General features: G+C 47.8%; 1 protein-coding gene across 2 annotated transcripts in view; it reads left to right on the top strand.

The window, feature by feature from the left end:
* AHCY (adenosylhomocysteinase) overlaps window positions 1-23771 on the top strand; it is a 56126-nt gene extending 32355 nt beyond the window's left edge. For both annotated transcript variants that reach the window (XM_039499165.1, XM_039499166.1), the window contains exons 6-10: window positions 7564-7771; window positions 8577-8664; window positions 9595-9712; window positions 12439-12633; window positions 23412-23771. In XM_039499165.1, coding sequence (XP_039355099.1) covers window positions 7564-7771; window positions 8577-8664; window positions 9595-9712; window positions 12439-12633; window positions 23412-23543 — 741 coding nt within the window. In that variant the 3' untranslated portion in view covers window positions 23544-23771. The remainder of the gene's footprint in view (window positions 1-7563; window positions 7772-8576; window positions 8665-9594; window positions 9713-12438; window positions 12634-23411) is intronic.
* The last annotated feature ends 223 nt before the right edge of the window (window positions 23772-23994 follow it).

Below are 23994 nucleotides of genomic sequence, written 5' to 3'. Positions count from 1 at the left end.
TGCCTTTCAGAACAATGTTCCTCTTATATAGTGAATAGCTGGCAGTGTCTGCCATATCTAAGGCTGCAAGATAGTTTCCATCCTAAAATGTGGTGCTTCTTCAGATTTATCTCTTGATTTTATTCCACTAACAGCCACCTGTTTTATGCTCCCAAATGCACAATGTCATGTCTGTTCCCTGTGGTTTATAATGCCTATACATTAAATTGTGAGATCATAGTTCATATGTTGATGGTGAGTTGAGCTCTACGGTGACAAGGCACAGTAATAGTGTAGTATTTGGTATGTGATCCCCCACATGATGTGCACACACAAAGGGGCCAAGCTAGAGGTGTGTATTCAGTTGTAAAAGCTGCATCTCCTCTTTTGGGTTCTTCTAGCCATTCAACCTGATCACTGCATTCTGGTTCCCTGCTGGTGTTATTGAGGGCAGGCTTGGAGACTGGAGTTTCCTTGTTCTCATTGGCTCTGTCTTCTCGTCTGTGATCTTGTTATTCATATCCTGGAAAGCAAAACAAAACTTCGTCAGCCAGAGTCTTTCCTGGCGTCCTGTAATATCTCAAATTGAGATCTATAGATTTTTTTTTTTTTTAGGGCCTAGATTATGTTTCACATCTTCCCTGCCAAAACAGAGCCAGAGGGTGGGGAGAAAAAGATAAAGAGCATAAAGAGGGAAAGACATTTCAGCGAGAAATGCCCCCTAGGCTCAGGAGGATAAAAACGTGGAATGCCATTATGTTTGGCTTCTGTTTCTAAGCGGAGTTTTGAATTAAGGGTTGGGCTGCTCACAGCCAAGATACCTGTGTCACTGATTTGTAAGGCAAGAGCGAGAAATGAAATTCAGGGTTCCTTGCTTTGAATGCATGGTACCTTGGAGCAGTTTTACTCTGATTGTCCTTGGCTGAGTATCCACTGAGGTGAGTCTGTGGCACTTCAGCTCATTGCAGATGGTTGGGGAGCCGTGAGTGGAATTTACCTTGCGAGCTTTGAGACCTGGTGGCTTGGAATCCTGGAGTTATGCATGCAGGCAGTTGGCTGCTTGTCACTTCCAGAGCACACACGCGCATTCCCTAAAGATATTGCTGCAAAGATAGCAGAGTTATAAGTCTCTGCATGCATGCTAACCATAGGTGCTGGAACTACATGGGGGTGCTGCAGCACCCCCTGGCTTGAAGTGTTTTCCATTATAATACAGGCTTTACAGTTTGGTTCAATGGCTCACAGCACCTCCACTATAAAAATTGTTCCAGCTCCCCTGATGTTAACTGTCTTGTTACAGCTGCCTGTTCAGTGTCCAGCAGTGACACTTGGAACAGTCCGTAGGCTTCTGTAGCAAACGTTTAACATGGAATCTGAGCAAACAGCAGCTCCCTGTTGTGTACGTCTGAGACATGCCTCCTGCTACCCATGCCTGTTGCATCGCAGGCGTATATGAACAAGGCTCTTCAGTCAGTTTGATTGGCAGCAAAGTCATTTATTTCTCTCCAGCATACATCTTTATACTCTTGAAGCAGGCAAGCAAGCAGTTGCTAATTGGTTAACAAAATTAACACACCCGCAGCTGTGACTTCATAAAACTAGCCAAGGCCAACTTCTCAAAACAAAGCTCAAAGCCTAATTAACCCATCCTAAAAACCTAAACATCTTAGCTTCCCACACTACCAGCTGCCAAGCTAGCAAAATATTCCCAACACCTCCCCCCTCTACCCAAAATCAAAAAGGAGGGAAAGAAAAAAGGAATAAAAACATAAGCAAAACATTTCCAACTTATTACAGCATAACACCACAATCTATCACAAGCCAAAATTAAAACTTTATAAAGCCAACCTATATAACCATGCAATTCTTAACATAACCCCAACAACACCAAACAAAAACAAAGCACAACAAATAAATGGTGTAAATTCTACAGGATTCCCCCCTTCTCTATAGCACACCAACTTGTGGCAAACTTCTATTACCAAATCATCCCTCAGATGTCAGGCGATCAAACTGACACTGAGGGAGGGGGGGTCCTAGAAAAAACATAACATAAACCACATAAAACGCAAAAGACAATTCTGGCCAGAAAAACAAACAAACAAACAAACACCACAAAACAAAACATAAGACACATAACATAAATTTAACTCTATAAATAAATGCATGGTACATAAAATGCTATGCAGCTAACACCAATTTTCTTAATATCTAAAAAACAAAACAAAACTACCCCTACTGGGCAAGCAATCATTACATACAATATACAAATACCCTTAATACCATCAGGCAAAAAAAGAAAAATTACATCATCAATTAAATCATTTACAGTAATACAATTGCATCCTAACTTACTTCTGAATTCAAAGCTATTCACAGCTTAAGGGTTCTTACTATTAACTTCTACTTTTAAACCCCCCCCCCCCCCCCAAAATCACCACTTATATACCCTTAGCCTAATACAATTACAATAACATAACACAATATACAATCTTCAACTAATGCAACAAAATTATTTATGACCAAACAATTGCAAACTAATTTCTTTGCCTAAATTTATTTACAAACATTTCAAAAACACCAAAAACTTTTCTCTTTAGCATCTTTACAAATTCAACTGCTATTCCCTCCAGCAACCACAGAGTTAACTTTGAACTCTGCCTAACATTACTCGCTAGTAGTTAATTACCTTTTCTATCAACTACACCCTCAAGGTTATCAACCAGTATTCCAAGCTTGTTGTCTGTTGCCCGCCGCCTGGGCCCGATCCTTTTTTCCTCTTCAAGTTCTCTATCTATTGCGTGCCTGCCTGGGCCCGATCCATGTTTCCTCTTGCTAAACCGTTCCTTTTATGGACACCAACTTATCCCACTATCAATTTAGCTAGGAGGGTATACTTCTTAACTAGCCCCTACCCTTCTGGTATCTTCTGATGAACAACTAAAGGCTAACAAAAGCACTTTACATAGAGGTATTTTGGGTCACATAAATTCAAAGCCATTCTCCCAAATTACCTAGATTTATGCCTAAATAACACCAGAAACTCCCCCCCTTTGAGAATACTCAACAAACCTTTTGGCTGAGTTTTCTCAAACTTTAAAAACAAAAAACAATTAGGCTCTAAAAAACAGGGCTAGTAATGGGGGGGGGGTGTAATATCATTTACAATCCAATTAGGGAGGGAAATACATGCTAAAAAAAAATTCCACAACACAGGGCGCAGCCTGTAAAATAAACCCCAAAATCCAATCAATACCACAGTTTTTAGCAGGAGTCCAAAATTTTTTCCTGCCAGTGTGCAATTCTTTGCTTCTTTACCAGGGTCAGTTCTCAATGCCCTTTCAGTCAGGAATTTCTAGACATTGGCAATATCAATGATGTGAGTGTTTTTTCTTCTGTTCCACCACCATCGTGGTTCAAGTTCTACGGGGGAAATTATCAGGACATCATCCTATACATTCAGGCAAAGCAAAAATTATCTCAATCAACTAAATCATTCAGGGAGGATCAAACAAACGGGATCCCGGCACAGCTAACAAGCAGTTGTCCTCCAGGGGCTCAGGGTGTGTACATCTTGTTGCTTTCTCAGTCATTCCATCCACCATTGCAGCAGTCATCTCTAATACTGACACTGTTGCAGTTTCTTCAGTCCTACTGTTTGCAGCCTCAAATCCCGAATGAGCAGTGGTAATATCTTGGACTAGTTCAGGAAATAGTTTTCCAGGCACTGCTTCTAAAGGCTTTAAAATTTCAGCTGAGGTTTCCATAGATGTTACAGTTTCTGCAATGATTTGTTCTTCAATTGCTGCAGCTGTAACAGGCACAAATGTTTTTTGAGCCCCAGAGCTTTCAATACTAAAAATGGGTGAGCCAGTATCTGCCAGCTGCACAGCTAAATTCTCTTGTTCCTCTTCGTCTCCCTTTCCACACACAGGCAGTTCTTGAGGACACATGTCGCTCTGTAGAGGGGCCCCATTTACAACTGCCCCTGGGCATTCTGATACTAGGTTAGATGGCGCATTTCCTACATCATTCTGCATGGGGGCCTCAGCTGCAACCGCTTCAGTGGGCTCTGATTCCAAGGTAAACACAGGATCTTCTACCTCTGTCGTCACAGGTGCCTCAGTTACCCCACTCTGCATTGCATCTCCAATAAAAGCTCCCTGAGTGATCTGCCGCCCATCAGATCCCTGAAGCCGAGCAGTTCGGGTGGGCTTGCGCAAAGTGATGTCCATAGCAAAGGCAGTTTGGGGAGGGCCAGTGGATCCAAACCCTCGAGACCCGCGGTCAATCGGGGTCGATCGGGGCACACATCCTTTGAAAGGTATTAATTGAGCAAGACGTGTACCAGCAGTTATAGTCACAGGGGGACAGAGGGCACGTACCATTATCCCAATATTCCCCATATAGTCGGCATCAATAAGGCCAGGCAAAACAAAAATACCTTGTTTCGATGTTGACGAACGGCCAATCAAAAGGGCACTCAGGCCAAATCCTAATGGACCATCGGTGTTGGAAGGAAGAACTTGAACCTCGTCAGTCTCTAAAACTACATCTGTCGCTGTGGCCAAATCCACTCCGGCACTGCCACGGGTTGCTCCGGTGAGGTGTTCCAGGCAGCCGGGTTGGCGGGTGGAGGCACTTGTGTCGTCGCGCTCCTCCGAGGGGCGCTCCGTGATCCGTTTCCCGGCAGCGGTGTTCCATCCTTCTTGTAACGCGCCCAACAGTCGGCGGCGCGATGTCCAAACTTATCACATCGTGTGCAAGCGCCAGTTGCAGCTTCAGGTAACACATCAGAGGCCCGCTGCCCATTTTGCATAGGGCAGTCCCGCCGGAAATGCCCGGGTTTTCCGCAGCAAAACAGGGCCGGCTGGCCGGGTCGGTCTTCTAGCCCCCCGCTGTCGCCCGAGCAGGGGTTGTAACGCCACGGCCAGTGCAGAGGCCTGTGCCTTAGCATGAATTGCTGCCTTATCCGTCTCCTCAAGCATAGCGGCCCTACCACATGCCTCAATCATTTCCATCAGGGTCGCAGTCTTGGGCAAGGTGGCCAATATACGGCGGCAAGTGGGATTTGCATTCTGGGTTGCAAGATCAAGTCCAACTGCAGTTCTGGCCTCTGGCGTCAGATTAGGAGATCTATCAATAGCCTCTCGAAGGTGATCCAAAAAGGTGGAATACGGTTCCGATGGGCCTTGTGTAATTTTAGCATAGGGAGGGGTCGGCTTCCCCATCTGGGGCACCGCTTTAAAGGCAGCCAAGGCTAGTTCCTGTGATTGCTGCAGGATCCGGGGTTCAAGGCGAGCTTGCAAATGTGGGTCAACAAAGCGACCGGCGCCCAAAAACATATCAGCAGTGGCCACGCGCCGAGGATCATCATCCGGTAAATCCAAATTGCGGACAAGAGCCAAGTCAACTCTCTTAGCCCAATCATCTTTCCACAACAGTTTCTGTGTAGGTGTAAGAAGCATGTCAGCTAGCTTAATCGCATCGTACGGACACATTGCTTGGCCAGCAAATACCTGTTCAATGATAGACTGTACATACGGATTATCTAGTCCATAAGCCATGATCGATTTCTGTGCCTCACGGATCAACTTCCAGTCCAAAGGGGCCCACCATCTATGATTAGGGTGTTGAGGGTCTGGCGTAATCACCGGAAAGGCCTCAGGTGTTAGACCTTCAAGGATGGCTTCTCTTAAAACCCCATGCCAGCGCTGTACTGGATCTGGAGGGTCCCCAGTTGGAGGGTCCCCGGGGCCAGGCGGGGCGGGGGGGCGAGTCGAATGAAAGCACTTGTGAAGATGCGATCGCGATGATCCAGGTGGAAAACCTTCCAATTGGTCCAACTTGTCACATATATGCTGCAGCTGTCGACCCTGGCGCTCCATCTCCTTATAGAAGGCATCAGACTGAGTAAACTGAGTAAACGTAGTCAAATCGGGATATGGGTTCGATGGCACATGTTCCACCCGAGCCTCCTCTGTCCCCCCGCAATCGTGGCACCCCCAGGCCCCGTGGACACGGCATGGCTTTGAAGGGGGTGCATATGGCAAGACTGTCTCCATAGGCTCGGGCGTATTGGGGGGTAACGAGACCGTAGCAGGATCAATCATGTCGGGGCCGATAGCCACATTGGAGGGTAGTGGGGCCGTAGCAGGGGCAACATCATCCATAGGGTAGGGGTTGGAAGCCAAAGGTATCACCGTGTCCTCACCACCGAAAAACTCTCTGGCTCCAACCGGCAACACAGAAGGCATTCCGGGCGTTGGGCGGCAAAGCTCAGAAAGGGCCGCCTGCACTCCTGCCTCGGCCGTGAGAGTTTCTACTATCTCCTTCGCCTTATTCCATACTGGACTCAGGGAGAAGGCCTCCTTATCGCCCTGAGCCACCGACTTCCAAAGCTCAGAGCCTAGCCGCTCCCAAACAGTTTTATCAAAAATTGTACTTGGTTGAACAGAAAGTCCCCTTCTCCGTCCCCACCGCAGCAGACGGGATAACGTATCAGAGGGGAGCTTCTCTCCCTGCCGCTCCGCGATGCGCATCAAATATTCATGCACCGTCCTTTCTTCCGCTGATGCAGCGGTTCCCATGTTAGCTGCTCACCTCTGGGCTGGGGTGTGCCTCCCTTTTCAGATGCCCTGCGGCTTGCCGCTCGACACTGAGCTCAGGTGCGCCCCTCTTTTCGGACGCCCTGCGGCTCCTAGCCGCTCAACACTGAACTCAGGTGCGCCCTTCTTTTCGGACGCCCTGCGGCCGCCGCTCGACACTGAGCTCAGGTGCGCCCCTCTTTTCGGACGCCCTGCGGCTCCTAGCCGCTCGACACTGAGACTCAGGTGCGCCTTCTTTTCTTCTTTTCAGTTCAGGCCACCAACACTATCCTCATTCAATACGAATCACGTCGGGGTCACCATTTGTTGCATCGCAGGCGTATATGAACAAGGCTCTTCAGTCAGTTTGATTGGCAGCAAAGTCATTTATTTCTCTCCAGCATACATCTTTATACTCTTGAAGCAGGCAAGCAAGCAGTTGCTAATTGGTTAACAAAATTAACACACCCGCAGCTGTGACTTCATAAAACTAGCCAAGGCCAACTTCTCAAAACAAAGCTCAAAGCCTAATTAACCCATCCTAAAAACCTAAACATCTTAGCTTCCCACACTACCAGCTGCCAAGCTAGCAAAATATTCCCAACACATGCCCCTGTATGCGACAGGCTCCCATGCTTTATTCTGTTGTTGGTCACTTTTAGTAATCCCATGGAGGCTGTTTTCAGGTGCCCAAGAACTAGCCAACAGGTGCAATACACACATGAAATGCCTCTTATTAGAGTACTCCTGGATGAAGTGGGTTCTGACAGCAGATGTCTGCTATAGCCATCTGGGCCAGGTTCAAAAGCCAGTGAAAGGAATGCAACCAAACCCATGTTCAGTAAGACCTATCTTGCACTGATGTGGTTAAAGGCATTTAGATAACTCTCAGCCTCATGATATTTAATAAGTTCATCTAGGTTCTCTGTAAATAGGAAGCACATGTCTCTCCTAGTGTTTGCTTCAGCTCTTCTGAAACGGCTGCTTTCCTCCCCAGAGTAAATTCGATAACCTTTATGGTTGCCGAGAGTCCCTTATAGATGGCATTAAACGTGCCACGGATGTCATGATTGCTGGGAAAGTGGCCGTCGTGGCAGGCTATGGTGATGTCGGCAAAGGTTGTGCTCAAGCCTTGAGAAACTTTGGAGCCAGGGTCATCATCACGGAAATTGATCCAATCAACGCGCTGCAGGCAGCCATGGAAGGTGAGCAGCTGTGGATTGTTGAGATTGGGGATATGGAATTTGGTGTATCCATTGGTGGGTTCTGTAGTCTGTTATAGAGTGCTAAGTGATGTTAGTCACTAGGAAGATGAATAGCCCTCCAGTCTGATGGTGCCCATTGTGGACTGTTCCCTTTTGACTGTAGGGAGAGGAGTCATTAATGGCTTAAACTACATACTCCTGTGGGGATGCTTGATGTTATCCTCTCCAAATAGCTACCTGGATTTGAGGTTGCACCATAGTTGAAACATTTCGGGTAGGCCCTCTCTGCTTCGTGGTGCTGTAGCCCACTTCGTGAACAGGCTCCTTCTGTTCAGACAGCTCTAACCTCCATCCTGGGTTAAGACTTCAAGGGTCTCTCTCCGCTTGAGAATACCAAGCATCCATCTCCGTTATGCTCTAGGTTGCTTAAGGAATGTGAAGCCCTGCTTGATAGAGTGACAAGGAAGCAAATCAGACTCAATGATCCTGGCTGTTACTCGTGCAGTCACCCCACTTCCGTGCATGAGTCCATGCACATGCAGGGCTTTGTGCGCTCTCGAACGTGGAGCCTGCAAATATTGCAAGTGCCTCTTCTTTTGAGAATGTGGCCCAATGAGGCATTATGTCAATAATTGCATCGCACGGACACTCGGGATGAAAGAGTAACAGGTGGGGGACGACTGCTTCTTGTGCTGGAGTTCCTGTTTAGTATCAGAACTGGGCCTCTTACCTTCATTTGCCGGCGTTGGCTGGGAGAGGAGGCTCTTGCCAGGACAGAGAATGACAATTTTCTTTTGACCTTCAGGTTATGAGGTTACCACCATGGAAGAGGCTTGCAAAGAAGGGAACATCTTTGTCACGACCACTGGATGCACTGATATCGTGCTGGGCAGGTACTGTCCATCCCCTGGCTGAATGCAAACTGACCGGTGTTCAGATATTGCATGACTCTGGTTGGCAGCACAGTGGGGGTTCGTGCACTGGCTCTTCAGCTCTGCGGGGCTGGGTTTTGTTCGCAGGTGGTCAGGATTTTGGTCTCCGGTGGAGATTTTTGTACATCCCAATCATGGTTTCTTAGGGGGCGCAAGGCGGGAAGGGGTGTGTGGTCTGCAGTGAGGGGCATTGGTAGAGCCATAGGGAACACTGGAATGGAATAACAGGGAGTGCTGGAGGTTGGTGGTGAGGGACACTAGCAGAGATTGGGGGGAGGGTGCGGGGGAATCCCGGACCAGAGTAACAGGAGGGGTGTGCAAGTCAGGCAGAGCTGGGGGAGGAAGCTGGGCCAGAACCTCTGGTTTAAGTTTGACTCTCGCTGCTACGCTTGCCCCCAACGTTAGGAGAGACCTGACTAATTCGAAGGTGTTGCTCTAGTGATCGCTCAGGGGAACTTCCTGCCTGTCACAGGATCTTGCCATGGCTCTCAGGAGAGAGATTCCATCTGCGAGCTAATGAAACAAGCTCATCGCCCCTGTCATGTCTGACAAATACCCTGGTGGCCCCTCCCCTCAAGCCCCAGCTTGCAGTCCCTCCATCCGGAGCAGTCCCACTGCCCTCTTGCTGCTCTTGGGCTTGTGAATATTGACATCATAAGGTAAAATTGACAAGGGGTGGTTGATAAGGTGTTGAGGTGACTCCCCCACCCAAGCCTCTTACAAGGTTCCACTCTTGGGCTGATGGCATCCTGTGGGGACCCATCTTCTCAGGATTCACCTTGCGTTCCCCCTTTCTCCCTGCATGATGCTGCACTGCCAGCCAGCGTGTGTGGAGTGGAACATCACCCTCTGATGCCCTGCTCCGTGACAGAGCCTGGTTTCTCATTGCAGACACTTCGAGCAGATGAAGGACGATTCCATCGTATGTAACATTGGCCACTTTGACGTGGAAGTTGATGCGAAGTGGCTAAACGATAACGCGGTGGAGACGGTGAATGTTAAGCCCCAGGTGAGTCAGCCCTCAGCAGGACCTAGCGTGAGGGAGAGGCAGCTAATCAGAATTAATGTCCCATGCATAGGAGGGCTGATTCCCCCTCAGAGCAGAAGGAAAACCCAATGGTAGGCAAGGTGCACTTGGACACTCAGAGGAGAGAAGTTGTCATGTATCCAATCTATTTTCAGATGGAGAAAAGCAGTTTAAAATCCAGAAAATCCAGAGTGAAGCTCCTTCACGGAAAATTTTGTTTAGGAGAGCTTGGCTAGGTCTCTAAGGAAAGGGGGTCTCACAGCCAGAGCTGAAGACTCATGAATGGAGCCCAGTAGCAATATGGCAGTAACTGTTGCAGGCTCCACCCTGTTGTTGCTGCAGTTTCCCAAGGCTGTGGCCTGGATCCTATGCCAGGTGCTATAGGAGCCTGCAGGCCAGTGACTGATTGCTTGGGTGACCATTCTTGCTGCAGTGCCATTGGAGCGTAGAGTGGCCGCTAGGAGAGGGTGGTGAAGAATGTGATAAATCTGTGTTTTCAATTAGCTAACTTGGAATGCTTTAGGGCGAGATCTTTACAAATGCTCAGCTCCTCTGAAAATGTGGCCTTTAGTGCCTGAGATAAATGACTTTGCCAGGTTCCTCTGACATGCTGTCTCTGTTAAAGCCAGAGGAATGCACAGCCACGGGGCTACATCCGTCTTTGTACTTACCAGTTTCCTGTAGCTTCTGCCTGGCACCAGGATGGGAAGTGCCAGGCAGAAGAGATCCTTTTCTCTGCACTACAGCAGTTTGTAAACAGTTCCCTTCTGTTGGCCACTCCGCATGAGTCACCCCCATAGTTCACTCCAGGAAGGGCTCTGCACACCAGAGATGGCACACGAATTACACGAGGAGAACTACCGTCCCAGAAGGAACATTGCAGCTATGCACTAGAGCAGAGTTTCTCAAACATCATTGCACCATGACCCCCTTCCGGCAACAAAAATTACAAGACTCCAGGAAGGGGGACCGAAGCCTGAGCCCCTCTCCTTCCCACCCTCCTCCCCCGGGTGGGTGGGGTACCAAAGCTTGAGGGCTTCAGCCCTGGGTGGTGCAGCTTGGACTTTGGCTTCAGCCCCGAGCCCCAGCAAATTTAGTGACAGCCCGGGCGACCCCATTAAAATGGGGTCGTGACCCAGTTTGGGGTCCCGACCCACAGTTTGAGAGCTGCTGCATTAGAGAACTGTCTTGCTAATTCCACCCAGCCTAACTGGAGTAGGAAGGTAGATTTATTGCCAGTCTGTTTAGGGCTTCTGTTTGAGGGAGTTGCATTTACTTTACACACAGACCATGCTGAAAATAAATGACACAAAAGCATTGAAGTGGGAATATCTCTAGTATTTAAGCACAGCCAGAGAATGCCCTAGCTACACGACTATTTTCCAGTAAGGTTTTTAGTGCGACCTGTGGAATTCTTTGTATAAAAAGGGAGAGACTGTGTTAGTTTAAATTTGGTGCAAAGTTTATACTTTGTACAAACAAGCTTTTTTTAAAATCTCAATAGAAATATTTCTTCAAATTTTAAAAATCCCCCAGAGAACAGTTGTGTTTAAGTTAACTCTGTGCCTTACAAGGCCTGAAACTCAAATATGGCAGCACTCGGATCAAAATGGAGAGTGTTCTATGTGCAAACTGAGTGAAAGGCAAAGATTTTAAAAAGTGTAAATATCAAGAAACTGTGTTTGGTCTTTCACTTTTGAATAACTTAAGCTATTAATAGCATAGGCAAAGACCTATAATGTGACAATGTCCCTCCAAAATGTGACATAAATAAATACCAAAGATCCAATCTATTCTGTAATGACTCGGCAGAAGGCCTGAGCAGTGACACCAGTATAACTTTGAGATCCAGAATTGGTCAGGATTCCACTGTTGGCTTTAATGGAGTAAGTTCCCAGATGTGGTAAAGCAATAGGAAAGAGGGGCCAAGGTGTTATGCAGAAATGAATAGCAGGACTAGCCTGTGCCATAGATGCCTGAACCTAGTAAAACTGTTGCATTGAGAAGCACGTGACAAATATACGAGTCCTGGATTTTACCTATTCTTTTGGGGACAGGCTCAGAGACCCTCTTTGTCATCTCAGTCAATCTTACACTCGCTGTTTGCTCCTCTCGGCAGATGAACTTGCAAGATCACTTGTTTCTGTGGAGAGACTTGTGGCAGACCACATCATCTAATTGAAAGATGGGGTGAGGTGGGGGGTTCGGAAAGCAAAACCAATTGCGTTAGCAATCTAAAATGGAACTGCCTTCTTGTCTGTGTAGTGAGACGTTTGTGATGGGGAGGGAGGGCAGACTAGGTGTATGCAGGTGGTCTTGACGCACTACATAGATGCACCTGTTCGGTTGCGTGCAGAGAACCACTCTGGCTCTGCGTATGTCAGATGTGTGCTGTTAGGTAGCCCAGAGTAGTCCCCCTCCAATGGCAGTAGACATGCAGAAACCTGGGGGCTGGATAAATGATCAACTCAAAGTCAATTCAAATGAGCAGCAGCTGCTAGTTTCCATGCTGGGTGAGACCAGCCTACAGAGAGACAAATGTTTTTGATTTGGACAGTGCATGGTGTCAAGCTCAATTACAATCAAAGTCTAAGTTGCATATTAACTGCTGGTCATCTGTGTAGGATGGATGGGACTGCCAGACTTTGGGTGGAATACACTGCCTCCATGCTCTTGTCTCATTGGTGTTTGTTTTGTTTCCCGTGAAGGTGGACCGATATACATTGAAGAACGGCCGCCACATCATACTTCTAGCAGAAGGCCGACTCGTCAACTTGGGCTGTGCCATGGGTCACCCCAGCTTTGTTATGAGCAACTCCTTCACCAATCAGGTGTTGGCGCAGATTGAGCTGTGGACCAATACTGACAAGTATCCCGTGGGAGTCCATATCCTGCCAAAGAAGGTGGGTTAGGGTGCAGTCTTTTAATCTTATTTCTATATACTTGCACAGGTGAACCCAACCCAGTCCTTCAGATAGACTTTCGTAAGTAACCTAAGCTTAGAGCGCTAAAGTCCAACTTCGGCATGTGTTCATTCAGAAGCTGACAAAATGGCCGTACAAAGCAGAAGGTGGATGAGACCTCTCCCGGGCCTGGCTAGTGCAAGGTTGTTCCATAGTACATCTTCCAGTCTCGGGTAACTTTCAGTGAAATCACCAAACCTGTAGGCTTTACACACTTTCCTTGGGAGGCCATTGCACAATCTACCAGCTCACTGTTAGGGAGAGTTCCCCTCCCTAAAGCTTGCCTCCTTTTCCTCTCTTTAATATTATCCAGTTAGGCCTAACTACAACTGAGCTAATTTGACATTTTTCAAACCTTTTGGCACCAAAAACACAAATTTGAAAACGAAACGTCCACAAAAACTTTTCAGTTGTATGAAACTTCAGTTGCAATATTTCAACATTTTTGGTGCTTTGCTTTTTGCAAATGTTTTCACAGTGGTGGGTTTTGGATTTTATTTATTTATTTATTTATTTATTTTTAAAAAACAAACAAAAATTATTTGCTGTTGTCACAGCCTGCTCCCAATCAAAAGTTACATGTCATGTGGTATCCTGACTGTTGGGTAGGATACACTCACTCCAGCTGTGTCTCTCATGAGGGGTGGGTTGTCTCTGATTTGGACAGCTTTTGGGTTTTGGAAACTTCAAAACATTTTTTGTGTGACATTTCTGCAAAGAAAAGGAAAAATTTCAACTCTGCTCTGACCTAGTTTTGCCATGTGACCTTGGGTAACCTCTGCCTCCATTTCCCCAGCGGTAAAATGGGAGCAGTGTAACACTCTCTCACAGGTATTGAGGCTAAATTAATGTTGATTGGGATTCTTAGAAACAAGTTGCCTTGTGAGGTCAGTGTTTCTATTACCTGAAGCAGTGAACAATCTGATAAAATGGATCCATCAAGAGGCAGACATCTTGTTTACATATGGCATCTTACCTATGAACAAGCTAATTCTTTTATCGGGTATTTGCTTATAGGAGCTTCATTGCATCAGTGTGTGTTTGGTTTTAAGGGTGCTAAACATACACCACTGATCGTCTTTGAAGTAGGGCTGCTCTTGTAGCCAGCATGTTGCTCACAACAGAGTTGGACCGGAACTTTTGACAGGAACACTGTGGGTCACGCTGTGGTTTAAATCCATGACCTGTATTTTGGGGCTGGAGTGTAAGATGCCTTGGGAGCTGGCTGATGTAGAATTGTTCATGCTGTGTACATCAGGGTGTTCATAGCATGTTCCTCCTGTGTCTGCCCAGCTTTGGTGGCTAGTGGAGCAGGGTTATGTCTCTGGCTTCATCCCAACTCTCTGCTATCCCTTTGATGGCTAGTGGTGTGAGTCTGTGATTGCAGCTGGCTCCTATGAGGATCACGATGGGGAAGGGAGAGGGAAAGCTTCCAGCCCTCCCATTCCCCTTGCGCACCTGAGCAGAGCCAGCCACAATCTGGTCCTAATTGTCTAAATGTTCAGCGCATCTCTGCAAACTCTCTCTGACTTGAATTTGCTACAAATCCTCCTGGGTTTTCTCTTTTAAACTTAAAATGATTCTTTGTTCTTGGTGGGAGGAGGAATCTGGATCGTGTCACAACTGTCGTAAATTTACAAAAGAAACCGTAGTCTAGTCTCAATTTTTGGAAACAAGCCTGCAAATTAGGCAAGATTGTCGTTGTTTGAGAAAGATTCTGCTGTTAAGTCCCCGTACCTTTGAAATGTGGCCAGATCCCGAAGTGATAATGCGAAAAGGTTTTTCCTTTGGTCAATAGATTAAACAGATATGGAATTGTTTATGAAGGGTTTGCTGAAGGACTTCTAAGCTCCCACTGCCGCATGTTAAAATGAGCCAGAAAGGTGTTTTTTGGAGGAGATTTGTGGGGATCAATCATGCTAAAGAGTGCATCTCTGCCGTTCCCCTTGGGGAAAAAAGCCTTTGTGAAGTCATTCAATGGCTATGCTACTTTAATGCCGCCTCTCAACACACAGCTTCAAGCCCCCTGTAATACTATTTCTAGTAATAAAACCCAGTAAAACCGATTGAATAAGAGAGATGATCTAATCACTTACTAAGCCACACAAAGTTCATTTTATGTATGTCAGATAAGACTAATTTGCATCAATGTTTGATTTAGGGACGTGCCTGGTACCAGAAACCCCAGTTAAAAAATGTGGCATTTGGTAGTGGAAGGTTTTCAAGGAGGTTAATGGGAGTTGGCATTAATGTGCCAGAACAGAAGAAAGATGTAGGTAAAATTAAAGTATTACTAACAGGAACATTGGAAAGATTTGTACAGACTATCTAGTGCATGTTTGGTTGAATTTCTATGTGTAATCAACAAAAGTACTCTCCCATCCAGAGAGAACTTTTCTGTTAGCTTGTTCAGACATTTAAAAAGAAAATCCTTTTTGTGATTGTGGCAAGAGAGGGCAGACTTCTTATATCTCGGCTGGTAGCATGATGATATTTTGCAAGTGTGTCTTTATCTAGTGGGGGTGCATCAGTTTCCCTAGAATAACTTGAAATCAACACTTTCAAAGCTAACCTCGAATGTGAACCTTAACCTGTCTGCTTGCAGTCGGGCAAGGAGCCTGCTCTAACAAGGGCTGTGTGCCCATTGTTGTTGTTCAGGGAATGTCCCTGTGGTTGCTCCACTGTAGGTGTTTGTGCGCCCCTGTGTTTCTAATTGGAGATTTGCAGTAGCAGTACCCGGTTGGCCGGGCACGCAAGGCAGCCATCTCGCACTGCTCCGAACGGCTACCCAGCATGCACAGCCAACCACCCCCCCAGTTCCGTCTCTACCGCCGTTGGCTTTGGTCAGAACAACAGCAGCACCCTCAAAACCTTGCTATTCCTTTAGTTCAACTGTCGTACTTTTATCCTTCTTCATTTACTTCTTCCTTTGTTTTTTCTCTATTTGAGGGGAAAAAAACAACCTTTTTTCTTTTTCCCTCCTGAAGTGGCCATCCACCTCACAGCCCAGAGGCACGCGGAATGGACTATTCCCATTCCTTCTTTGTGAACAGCCTCTCTGGCCTGTCTGGTTCTCCAGGTTTTAAATGCTGTCTGATCTGTAGACTGTCAGTAGCAGTCTCAGATGGTCACTCGCAGTGTGTCTGTTGTCTGGGAGAGAGACACATTGCACAGAAGTGCCACCACTGCAAAGAGCTGACAGCAAGGACTAGAAAAGCTAGGGATCTCCAATGAAAACTTAAGATGCTGGAGAAATCCCTTCGACCTGCTTCTGATTCTAAGCGCAGGACCCCTCCCCGCCAGCACTCACCGGCGGCTGCATCAGACATGGGATCCTTTTAGAAAACAGCTGCAAAGGACCCAGTCCTACAGAAGGCCACAAAAAAGTGGTCTCACTCGTCGCCTCAGCGAGAATCTCCTCAGAATAGGCAACCTCCGACCGTCAAATCTGCCTTGGTACCATTGGCACTGACCGAGAGGCATCGGGACCGTCCGGCACCGGGTTGGCCCCAGGAGCAAAAGACCCCCTGCGGCCTAGGTCTAAGGCAGGCTACCTCGGCACCAAGCAGCGCAATGGCATCACCTGCTGCACCAGTACATTGCACAAATAACTTTTATTGAACATCTTTCAACAGATAAAAAAGAACAACGTAAAGCTAACATAATAGAAGGGCTCCCTCATTGCCAGAATGGCCTTTCAGGCTTCCTTGGACTCCGCTGACATGCTGGCCCGCTCCATTGCCACATGCATAGTCATGCGGAGGGAGTGCTGGCTCCACCTTCCAGGCTTCCCCAAGGAAGTTCAGGTGACAGTAGAGGACTTACCTTTCAAAGGTCAAAAACTGTTCACGGAAGGCAGCCTTACACACTCTTGGATTCCCGTGCCACATTGAAAACCCTAGGAATATATGCCCCTGGGAACAAAAAGAAACAGGGCAGATTTTATACCCAGTGCTTCCGCACTACCCCGTATACCCAACCTCAGAGCTGTGATAACCAGCGCCACAAACGTCGTCAGATGAGACGCCAACAAGCCCAGAGCAGTCAGCAATGTCTCAACCATCCACTTCCAGACAAGCATTTTGCAGTGTTGGTCGAGGGCACGAGAGCCCCACCACTGCCACAGTCACTCATAACCTCCTGCCCATTTGGGGACTACCTAACACCCTTCTACCTGGTCTGGGCAACCATTACATCAGACAAGTGGGCTCTGGAAATTATACGCAAGGATTAGTCTATCCCTTTTACCTCTATCCCGCCTACCTACCCCCTTCCCCATCCCTCTTCAGGGACCCATCTCACAACCATCTGTTACAGCAGGGAGTAAACCACCTCCTGCAACTAGGTGCTGTCGAACCCGTACCTGCCAAGGACAGGGAGAGCGGGTTTTATTCACACTTTCTCATCCAGAAGAAAACAGGCGAATGGAGGCCTATCTTGGACTTGCGCAAGTTAAACAAGTTTGTCAGAACACAGTGCTTCAAGATAACCCTAGCAACCATGATCCCAGCATTGGAGAAAGGAGATTGGCCCTCGACCTACAAGATGCCTATTTCCATGTCACTATTCATCCGGCAAGAGAAGGTTCCTCTGATTCATGCTTGGGAACCTCCACTACCAGTACTGAGTGCTCCCATTCAGATTATCCACAGCCCCATAGGTATTCTCCAAAGTCCTTGCCATTATCACAGCACACCTTCGCAGACAGGGTGTGATATTTCCTTACCTAGACAACTGCCTCCTAAAAGCTTCCATGTACCAGGCTGCAATCAACACCCTTCACATCACTACTACTCTGTTTACAAAACGAGGGTTCCATATCAGCTTTCAGAAAGCCACCCTCATTCCAACCCAACAGTTGGACTTTATAGGCACAGACCTAGACTGCACCACGGCATTGGCATGACTGCCTCGACAATGCTTTGTTACCCTAACAAACCTCCATTTCCCCATTTGTAAAATGGGGGGAGGATACTGGTGTCTCAAAGAAGAGTGAAGTATAATAATCCAAGTGATTTGCTTCTGGTTCTCTCGTCTTCAGCTGGGAACATAGAGATTTGCAAACTGCTGTCTTACTCTTCTACACTATATGCATGGCAGGATCAAGGCAATTCAGGTCCCCAGGTGTGCCCCAACAGGGGTTCCCTAGTACTCCACTCTGCGGCCCCACCACCTCCTGGCTTTACCCCCACCTGGAATAGCAGCAGCAGGAAGGACCCCTTCCCTCCAGGACTCCTTTCCCTCCCAGAGAGGCGGGGTGGTGACATGGCGCCCTTTGATGCCCCCCAGGAACAGCAGAAGGGGCACCCTCCCGTGGTGAATAGCAAGAATGGCAGAAAGGGTTCCCTTTCACTCTGGACAGGCTGGGGTGGTGGTAGCAAGGGAGAAAGAGAGTCTCTAGTGAGGGGGGTGTATTTTCTGTGTAGGGCAGACTGGATCCTCTGCACTGTTTACCTTCTGCCACACACACAGCCCTTTGCTGTGATAGGGTGGGTGAGGTCCTTAGAACAGTGGGTTGTGGAGCTAACATCTCACTGAGAGGCACAGGACATTTCACCCCTTTCAGAGCTATTGTTTCAGGCTCTTTGCAGACCCAGGCAGGCAGGTCATGTTTTCATGCTGTTCTTCACAGCCTGTAAGATAGAAACTTGCTTTTTACAGTGGAAGCTTAGATTCAGGCCTCATTGCATGACTCTTCCAGGAGCTAGTTTGCCCACCTCTGACCTATAGCTTACTGTGCTCCTCACTCAAAGATCGTGCTGCATCTTGGGGGGGGGGGTGTGCGTGTACGTACACACACTCCTTTCTCTGGGGGAAATCTAGATCTGAATGTAGGTCCATAAAATGTACCCCTTGATCTTTCTCCATTGCCTATCCCTGTTTTTATTGATCACTCTGTTCCTTGTTTGTTCACTACTTCGATAGTCGCCACATAGTTTTCATCTATAATTCCTGATTTCAGAATTCCTTTGTTATGTGATTTTAACTGTCTTACGGAAATGGAAACATGGTTACCTTACAATGGACACTTTCCCCATTAGCTGAGGCTCCCGGTGGTTGGTATTGCAATTTGCACATTGCAGTGTGTGAAACAAGGTTGGTTTCATGTCTAGCTTCGTTACAAGTGGAGTTTCGCTGTTGCTGAGTTCATGAAGTGTGTTACTCTGTATAACTCTGTTCCTTTTTAGACTAAAATAGGGTAATTGCTTCCAGGAACATGCCAAGCAGATCCATTTTTCAGAACTCACACTTGGTGCTCAGATGCGTTTCTTCCAAATGTTCCGATAATAAAACCCTTACTTTATGGCTTAGTGCTTTGCACAGGTTATACATCTGGCTGATTAGCCCATTGACTGCTTGTTCTTCCTTCAAAACAGGACTTCTTTTTATATTGATCAAATAGCTCTTGTCGCTCATGATTTATGTTCAGTCTGTGTGTTCCTCTGATATTCAGATGCATTTTATCTGGACTGTAGCTTGCTATGGATTTTTTTGGTTTTCTTTCATCTGTGGTATTGCCATTTGTTCCTCATCTCCCCAATTACAGCTTCAGACATCTCTTCAGAAGGTTCTTTTTCTTCAGTGCAAATTCTGTAGCCATCTGCAGCACTGGTGCCATTACCTCCTCACCTTCTAAATCTTCTAGCACTGCTGTTTTCTTCACTAACTTTTCCTTTTGCTCTTTTTTAGATCTTTATTTCCTTTGACTCTCTTACACAGCGTTGTCACTTTGCGCCCTTGGCTCCCTTACATTCTTTGGTGACTTGTTCATCTCTACTTTTCAAACCCTCTTCCGCTTCCTATATATTTTTCTCCTGTTTTTCTACTAGGAATTTTAAGGTATTTTAAATCTTCCTTGAACAGAAGTTGTTAGTTGCATTCATTACAGGAGAAGCTATACATCTTAACCAGTCGAAGGAGCCCCAGAGCACAAATATGTAGCCCGAATATGGGCGTTTTGCAATCCATTTGTGTAAGACTTCTTTTTATGCAGTAGTTTTCTTCTTTTTATTTTTAACTGCTTTATGAAAGTCGCATTGTTCTAAAAGGGCTGCTCATTACTATAGCCCTTTCTGTGCTGGAGCTTTGGGGCTAAATACTGAACCACTTGGGTGTGTTTGACACCCAGCATTGGAACCACCTCTGGAATAAAAGGCACCAAGGGCTTACTTCACTAGGAATGCACATTGAGGTTAGCTGCCTTGCTGTAGCTTCGCTCTCTTTTCCCTAGTGAAGACACAGTTTTATACCTTCTAGGGTGTACATCACGTTAGCTAACCTGAATGTATACTCCTAGTGTACATGTACCCAAACTGGAATGCCTGTTCAGTCTCCTTCTGTCTTCGAGTGATTGCTCATGTCCATTCCAATAGGTGTGTTCGCGTGCCGCGTGCACGATCGTCGGAAGGTTTTACTATAGCAGTACCTGTTGGAGCGGCTGTGGAGCCCCCTGGAGTGGCGCCTTCATGGCGGTGTATATAGGTCCCTGCTTACCCACTGCCTGCTCAGTTCCTTCTTACCACCAGTGACGGTCGTTGGAGCAACTAGACTCTTGCTTTGCAAGTGTTTTCTAGTGTTTTTCTGTGTATATATTTATTACTTTTCACTAGATCTTGAGTTAGTTTTATTAGTTAGTACGTTTAAGTTGGGGGGGGTTTCCCCCCGCGATATTCCCCCGTCACCAGGGCATGCTGCGGCCCCAGGGGTTTAAACCATGAGAGAGGTATGGTAAGCCTGTGCCCAAAGGGGATCTGCATGTTGCTTGTCTAAAGTGCTTAGGAGAGGGTGTGACGAACTGGGACGGCTTTTAATGTTTCTTCTGAATACTGTAGAGTTGCCTCAGTTTCCCCTATGCATTTGCTAAGTCTCTAGGTGGTGGCATAAGGGGGTGTAATTGTTGCAGTGCAAAGAGCCAGTGTACATAAATGGCCAACACTGTCTCCTGGGAACTGATGGCCTGGGCCCTTTTGCCCTGCAAGGTGATAGCTAAAGGTGTTGGAGAACAAAGGAATCAGGTGACCTCCTGGCCCGGGAGAGGGACAAAGCCCAGAGGAGGAGGGGCTGGAGAGCGAGTCACTTTGGAGCTGGCTGGGGATGAGGAGTGAAGTGCAGACGTGGTTGTCTGGCTCACTGCCCCCGAAAATGGACCCGGCTGAGGGGTCCTGTTCTCTGTAGCTACAAGCTCTGTTTTGGACCATGTTCCTGTCATCTAATAAACTTCTGTTTTACTGGCTGGCTGAGAGTCACGTCTGAGTGAAAAGTTGGGGTGCAGGACCCTCTGGCTTCCCCAGGACCCTGCCTGGGCGGACTCGCTGTGGGAAGGGCATGGAGGGGCAGAGGAGGCTGAATGCTCCAACGTCAGACCCAGGAAGGTGGAAGCCATGTGAGCTTCTTGCCCTGCAGACAGTCTGCTCACAGCGAGGAGACTTCACCAGAGTCCTGACTGGCTTCGTAGGGAGCAGTTCCAGAGCATGCCTCGGACTCTGTGACAGAGGGCCATTTGCAAGACAAGTTCACCGTTTGCAGAGGATTCAAGCCCAGAACTGAGAGAGAGACTATCGCCTCCAGCTCCTCTTAATGAAGTCCGCGCTTTGGCCCCAACTGGTTCAAGAGTCTGCACTGGCAGCCTCAGTGTCTAGCGCACCGGCCTCTGTGCGGGACACCTCGGCACCGAGGAAGGACTCACATAAGGAGCATTGAAGGCCACTCCCCCGCGTGGAAGGTTGGCTCATTGGTGCAGCACCATTCACAATCCCCGGTGCCGCACAAGAAGGCGGCGGCAGAGTGGGTCCGCTCCCCTGCCAGGAATACTAGGCAGGACTCCATTGTGGTGCGTCCCACGTGGCCCTCCCCACGCTTCCAGACTCATCACGCAGGATCATGGCAGACTGCAACACCCCAACCTGGAGTCCCTCCACCTCCTGGCGTCGAAACTCCATGGCTGAACCCGCTTGAACTGCAGTATTTGGACTCTGTTAGGGAAGTTCTGTTGGGAAGCAGGAAACCCTCCACTCGCACAACGTACCTTGGCAAAGTGCTTCTCCATTTGCTCCCTACAGAAAAGTACGCCTTCGTCCCCCTCCCCCCTCCCTCAGCAAGTCTCTATTCCCCTTGTGCTGGATGACCTCTTGTACCCGAAGCAACTGGGACTGGCTATATCTTCTATTGAGGTGCACCTGGCGGCCATTCTGCCTTCCACCTGGGCGTGGGGGGCAGGTCAGTCTTTGGCAATCCCATGGTGGGCTGGTTCCTTAAGGGCTTAGATAGGCTTTATCCCCAGGTGAGGCAGCCTGTTCCCTAGTGGGACCTTAACCTGGTTCTTTCCAGACTTATGGGCCCCCCTTTCGAGCTACTGGCGACCTGCCCCTTATCCTACCTCTCCTGGGAGGTGGCTTTTCTGATGTCCATAACCTCAGCCAGAAGGGTCTCCGAGCTCAGAGCACTTGCTTCCGAGCCCCCCTACATGGTCTTCTACAAAGACAAAAGGATGAAAGGGCTCCCCATCTCAACCCAGCATATTTAGTCATGGATCCTGTCCTGCATCAAAATGTGCTATGACCTAGCTAAAATTCCAGCCCCGCCGTTAATGGCGCACTCCACAAGAGCACAGGCATCATCCGCCGCATTCCTTGCGCAGGTCCCTATCCAAGACATATGCAAGGCAGCAACGTGGTCTTCCATCCACACCTTTACGTTGCACAACGCCATCACCCAACAGATGAGGGACGATGCGGCCTTTGGCATGGCAGTCCTCCAATCAGCAAATTTGTGAACTCTGACCCCTTCTCTGTCAAAATTGCTAGGGAGTCACCTATTGGAATGGACATGAGCAATCAATCGAAAAAGAAAAGACCATTACCCGCCTTTTGTAACTGTTCTTCGAGATGTTTTGCTCATGTCCATTCCAAATCCTGCTCGCCTCCTCTCTGTCGGAATATTCTGGCAGGAATGAACTGAGCTGGCAGCGGGTCGGCAGGGACCTATATAAAGGCACCACTCCAGGGGGCTCCACAGCCGACCTGACTTTTACTGCTAGGGTAAAACCTTCCGATCATGTACGTGGCGCGCGCACACACCTATTGGAATGGACATGAGCAATCACTCGAAGAACAACAGTTACGAAAGGTAGGTAACCGTCTTTTCTTTGGGGAGCTCTTCTGTGAGTCTTGCGGCTTATCTGAAATCTCCCCTTGGACACTACAGCACCCTGTTGAAATGCTGTTAGGGCCAGGGGAAGAAAGCACGGTTGGCTTTACCAGCCTAACTTTTCTTCTGGCCACCACAACCAGGCTGGATACTTTCTGTTTTTGCTTTTAGTTGACTAGCTTGCCCCCTGCTCTTGAGATAATGCATGGATATTACATTCGGTTCAAACATGCATAGTCCAGGAAAGGCTGCCAGAAGTTAATCTCTTGCCTCCTGCTTGGACTTTAGATTGACTGACCCAGGTGATGTGGGGGAAGCTGCAGCTGAATGGTTTTGTTACTGACTGCTCCGGTGTAAAGAGGTCACTGTACTCAGGACACAGAGGGGAACCTGGGAAGAGCAGGACTGTCTCATTCTCACTCCTCTGCAGATCCTGTTACATTTAACCCATGGGGTTGGCGGTTGGGCCTCCCTGGTGTGATGGCCACCAGTGGGCACCACTTCACGGACTCCGCCAGCCTTCAGCACTGGGCTGAACCTCCTGGGATTAACGTTTTCTTATTGTCTTTCAGCTGGATGAAGCCGTAGCGGCCGCTCATCTGGATAAACTGTGCGTGAAGCTGACGAAACTGAGTGACAAGCAGGCCAAGTACCTGGGATTGCCGAAAGAAGGGCCCTTCAAGCCAGACCACTACAGATACTGAGCAGCCGGTGCTACCCAAAGAACAATGTGCAGGGATAAAAATCTTCCAAAGCTCTCGCCCGTGTGTTGGGATTCTGAGAACAAGCCGTTCCCCTTCCCCCTCTCCCCACACACCCACACTCTTAAACAGGCATGGAGACTCTCTAGTAAAGGCATCATCCTCTCTTTGAACCAGTTGTTTAGCTAATGCATTAGTCGAGCAGATCCCATACACACCCGTATTGCCTTGTAATGTGAGGGGGACTGGGTTGGGAGTTCTAAAACAGGGCTCCTATCCTTCAGATGTGCACTGCTAGTAACCTGCAGTCTAGATATGGGAACAGGCTTAACCAATAATAGTGAGAGTTAAGCAGTAACTTGTACCAGAGATGGTCCCCTGGTTCTGTGCAGTAGTTCATGAAAGCTGGATGGATGAGACGAATACCCGGTGGGCCCTGGGGCATTCCACAGCA

This window comes from Mauremys reevesii, linkage group 13 (assembly GCF_016161935.1).
Source record: "Mauremys reevesii isolate NIE-2019 linkage group 13, ASM1616193v1, whole genome shotgun sequence".
In the NCBI taxonomy this organism is placed as follows: Eukaryota; Metazoa; Chordata; order Testudines; family Geoemydidae; genus Mauremys; species Mauremys reevesii.
Note: the sequence above shows the minus strand (reverse complement) of the source record. Positions and strands in the feature narration are given on the sequence as shown.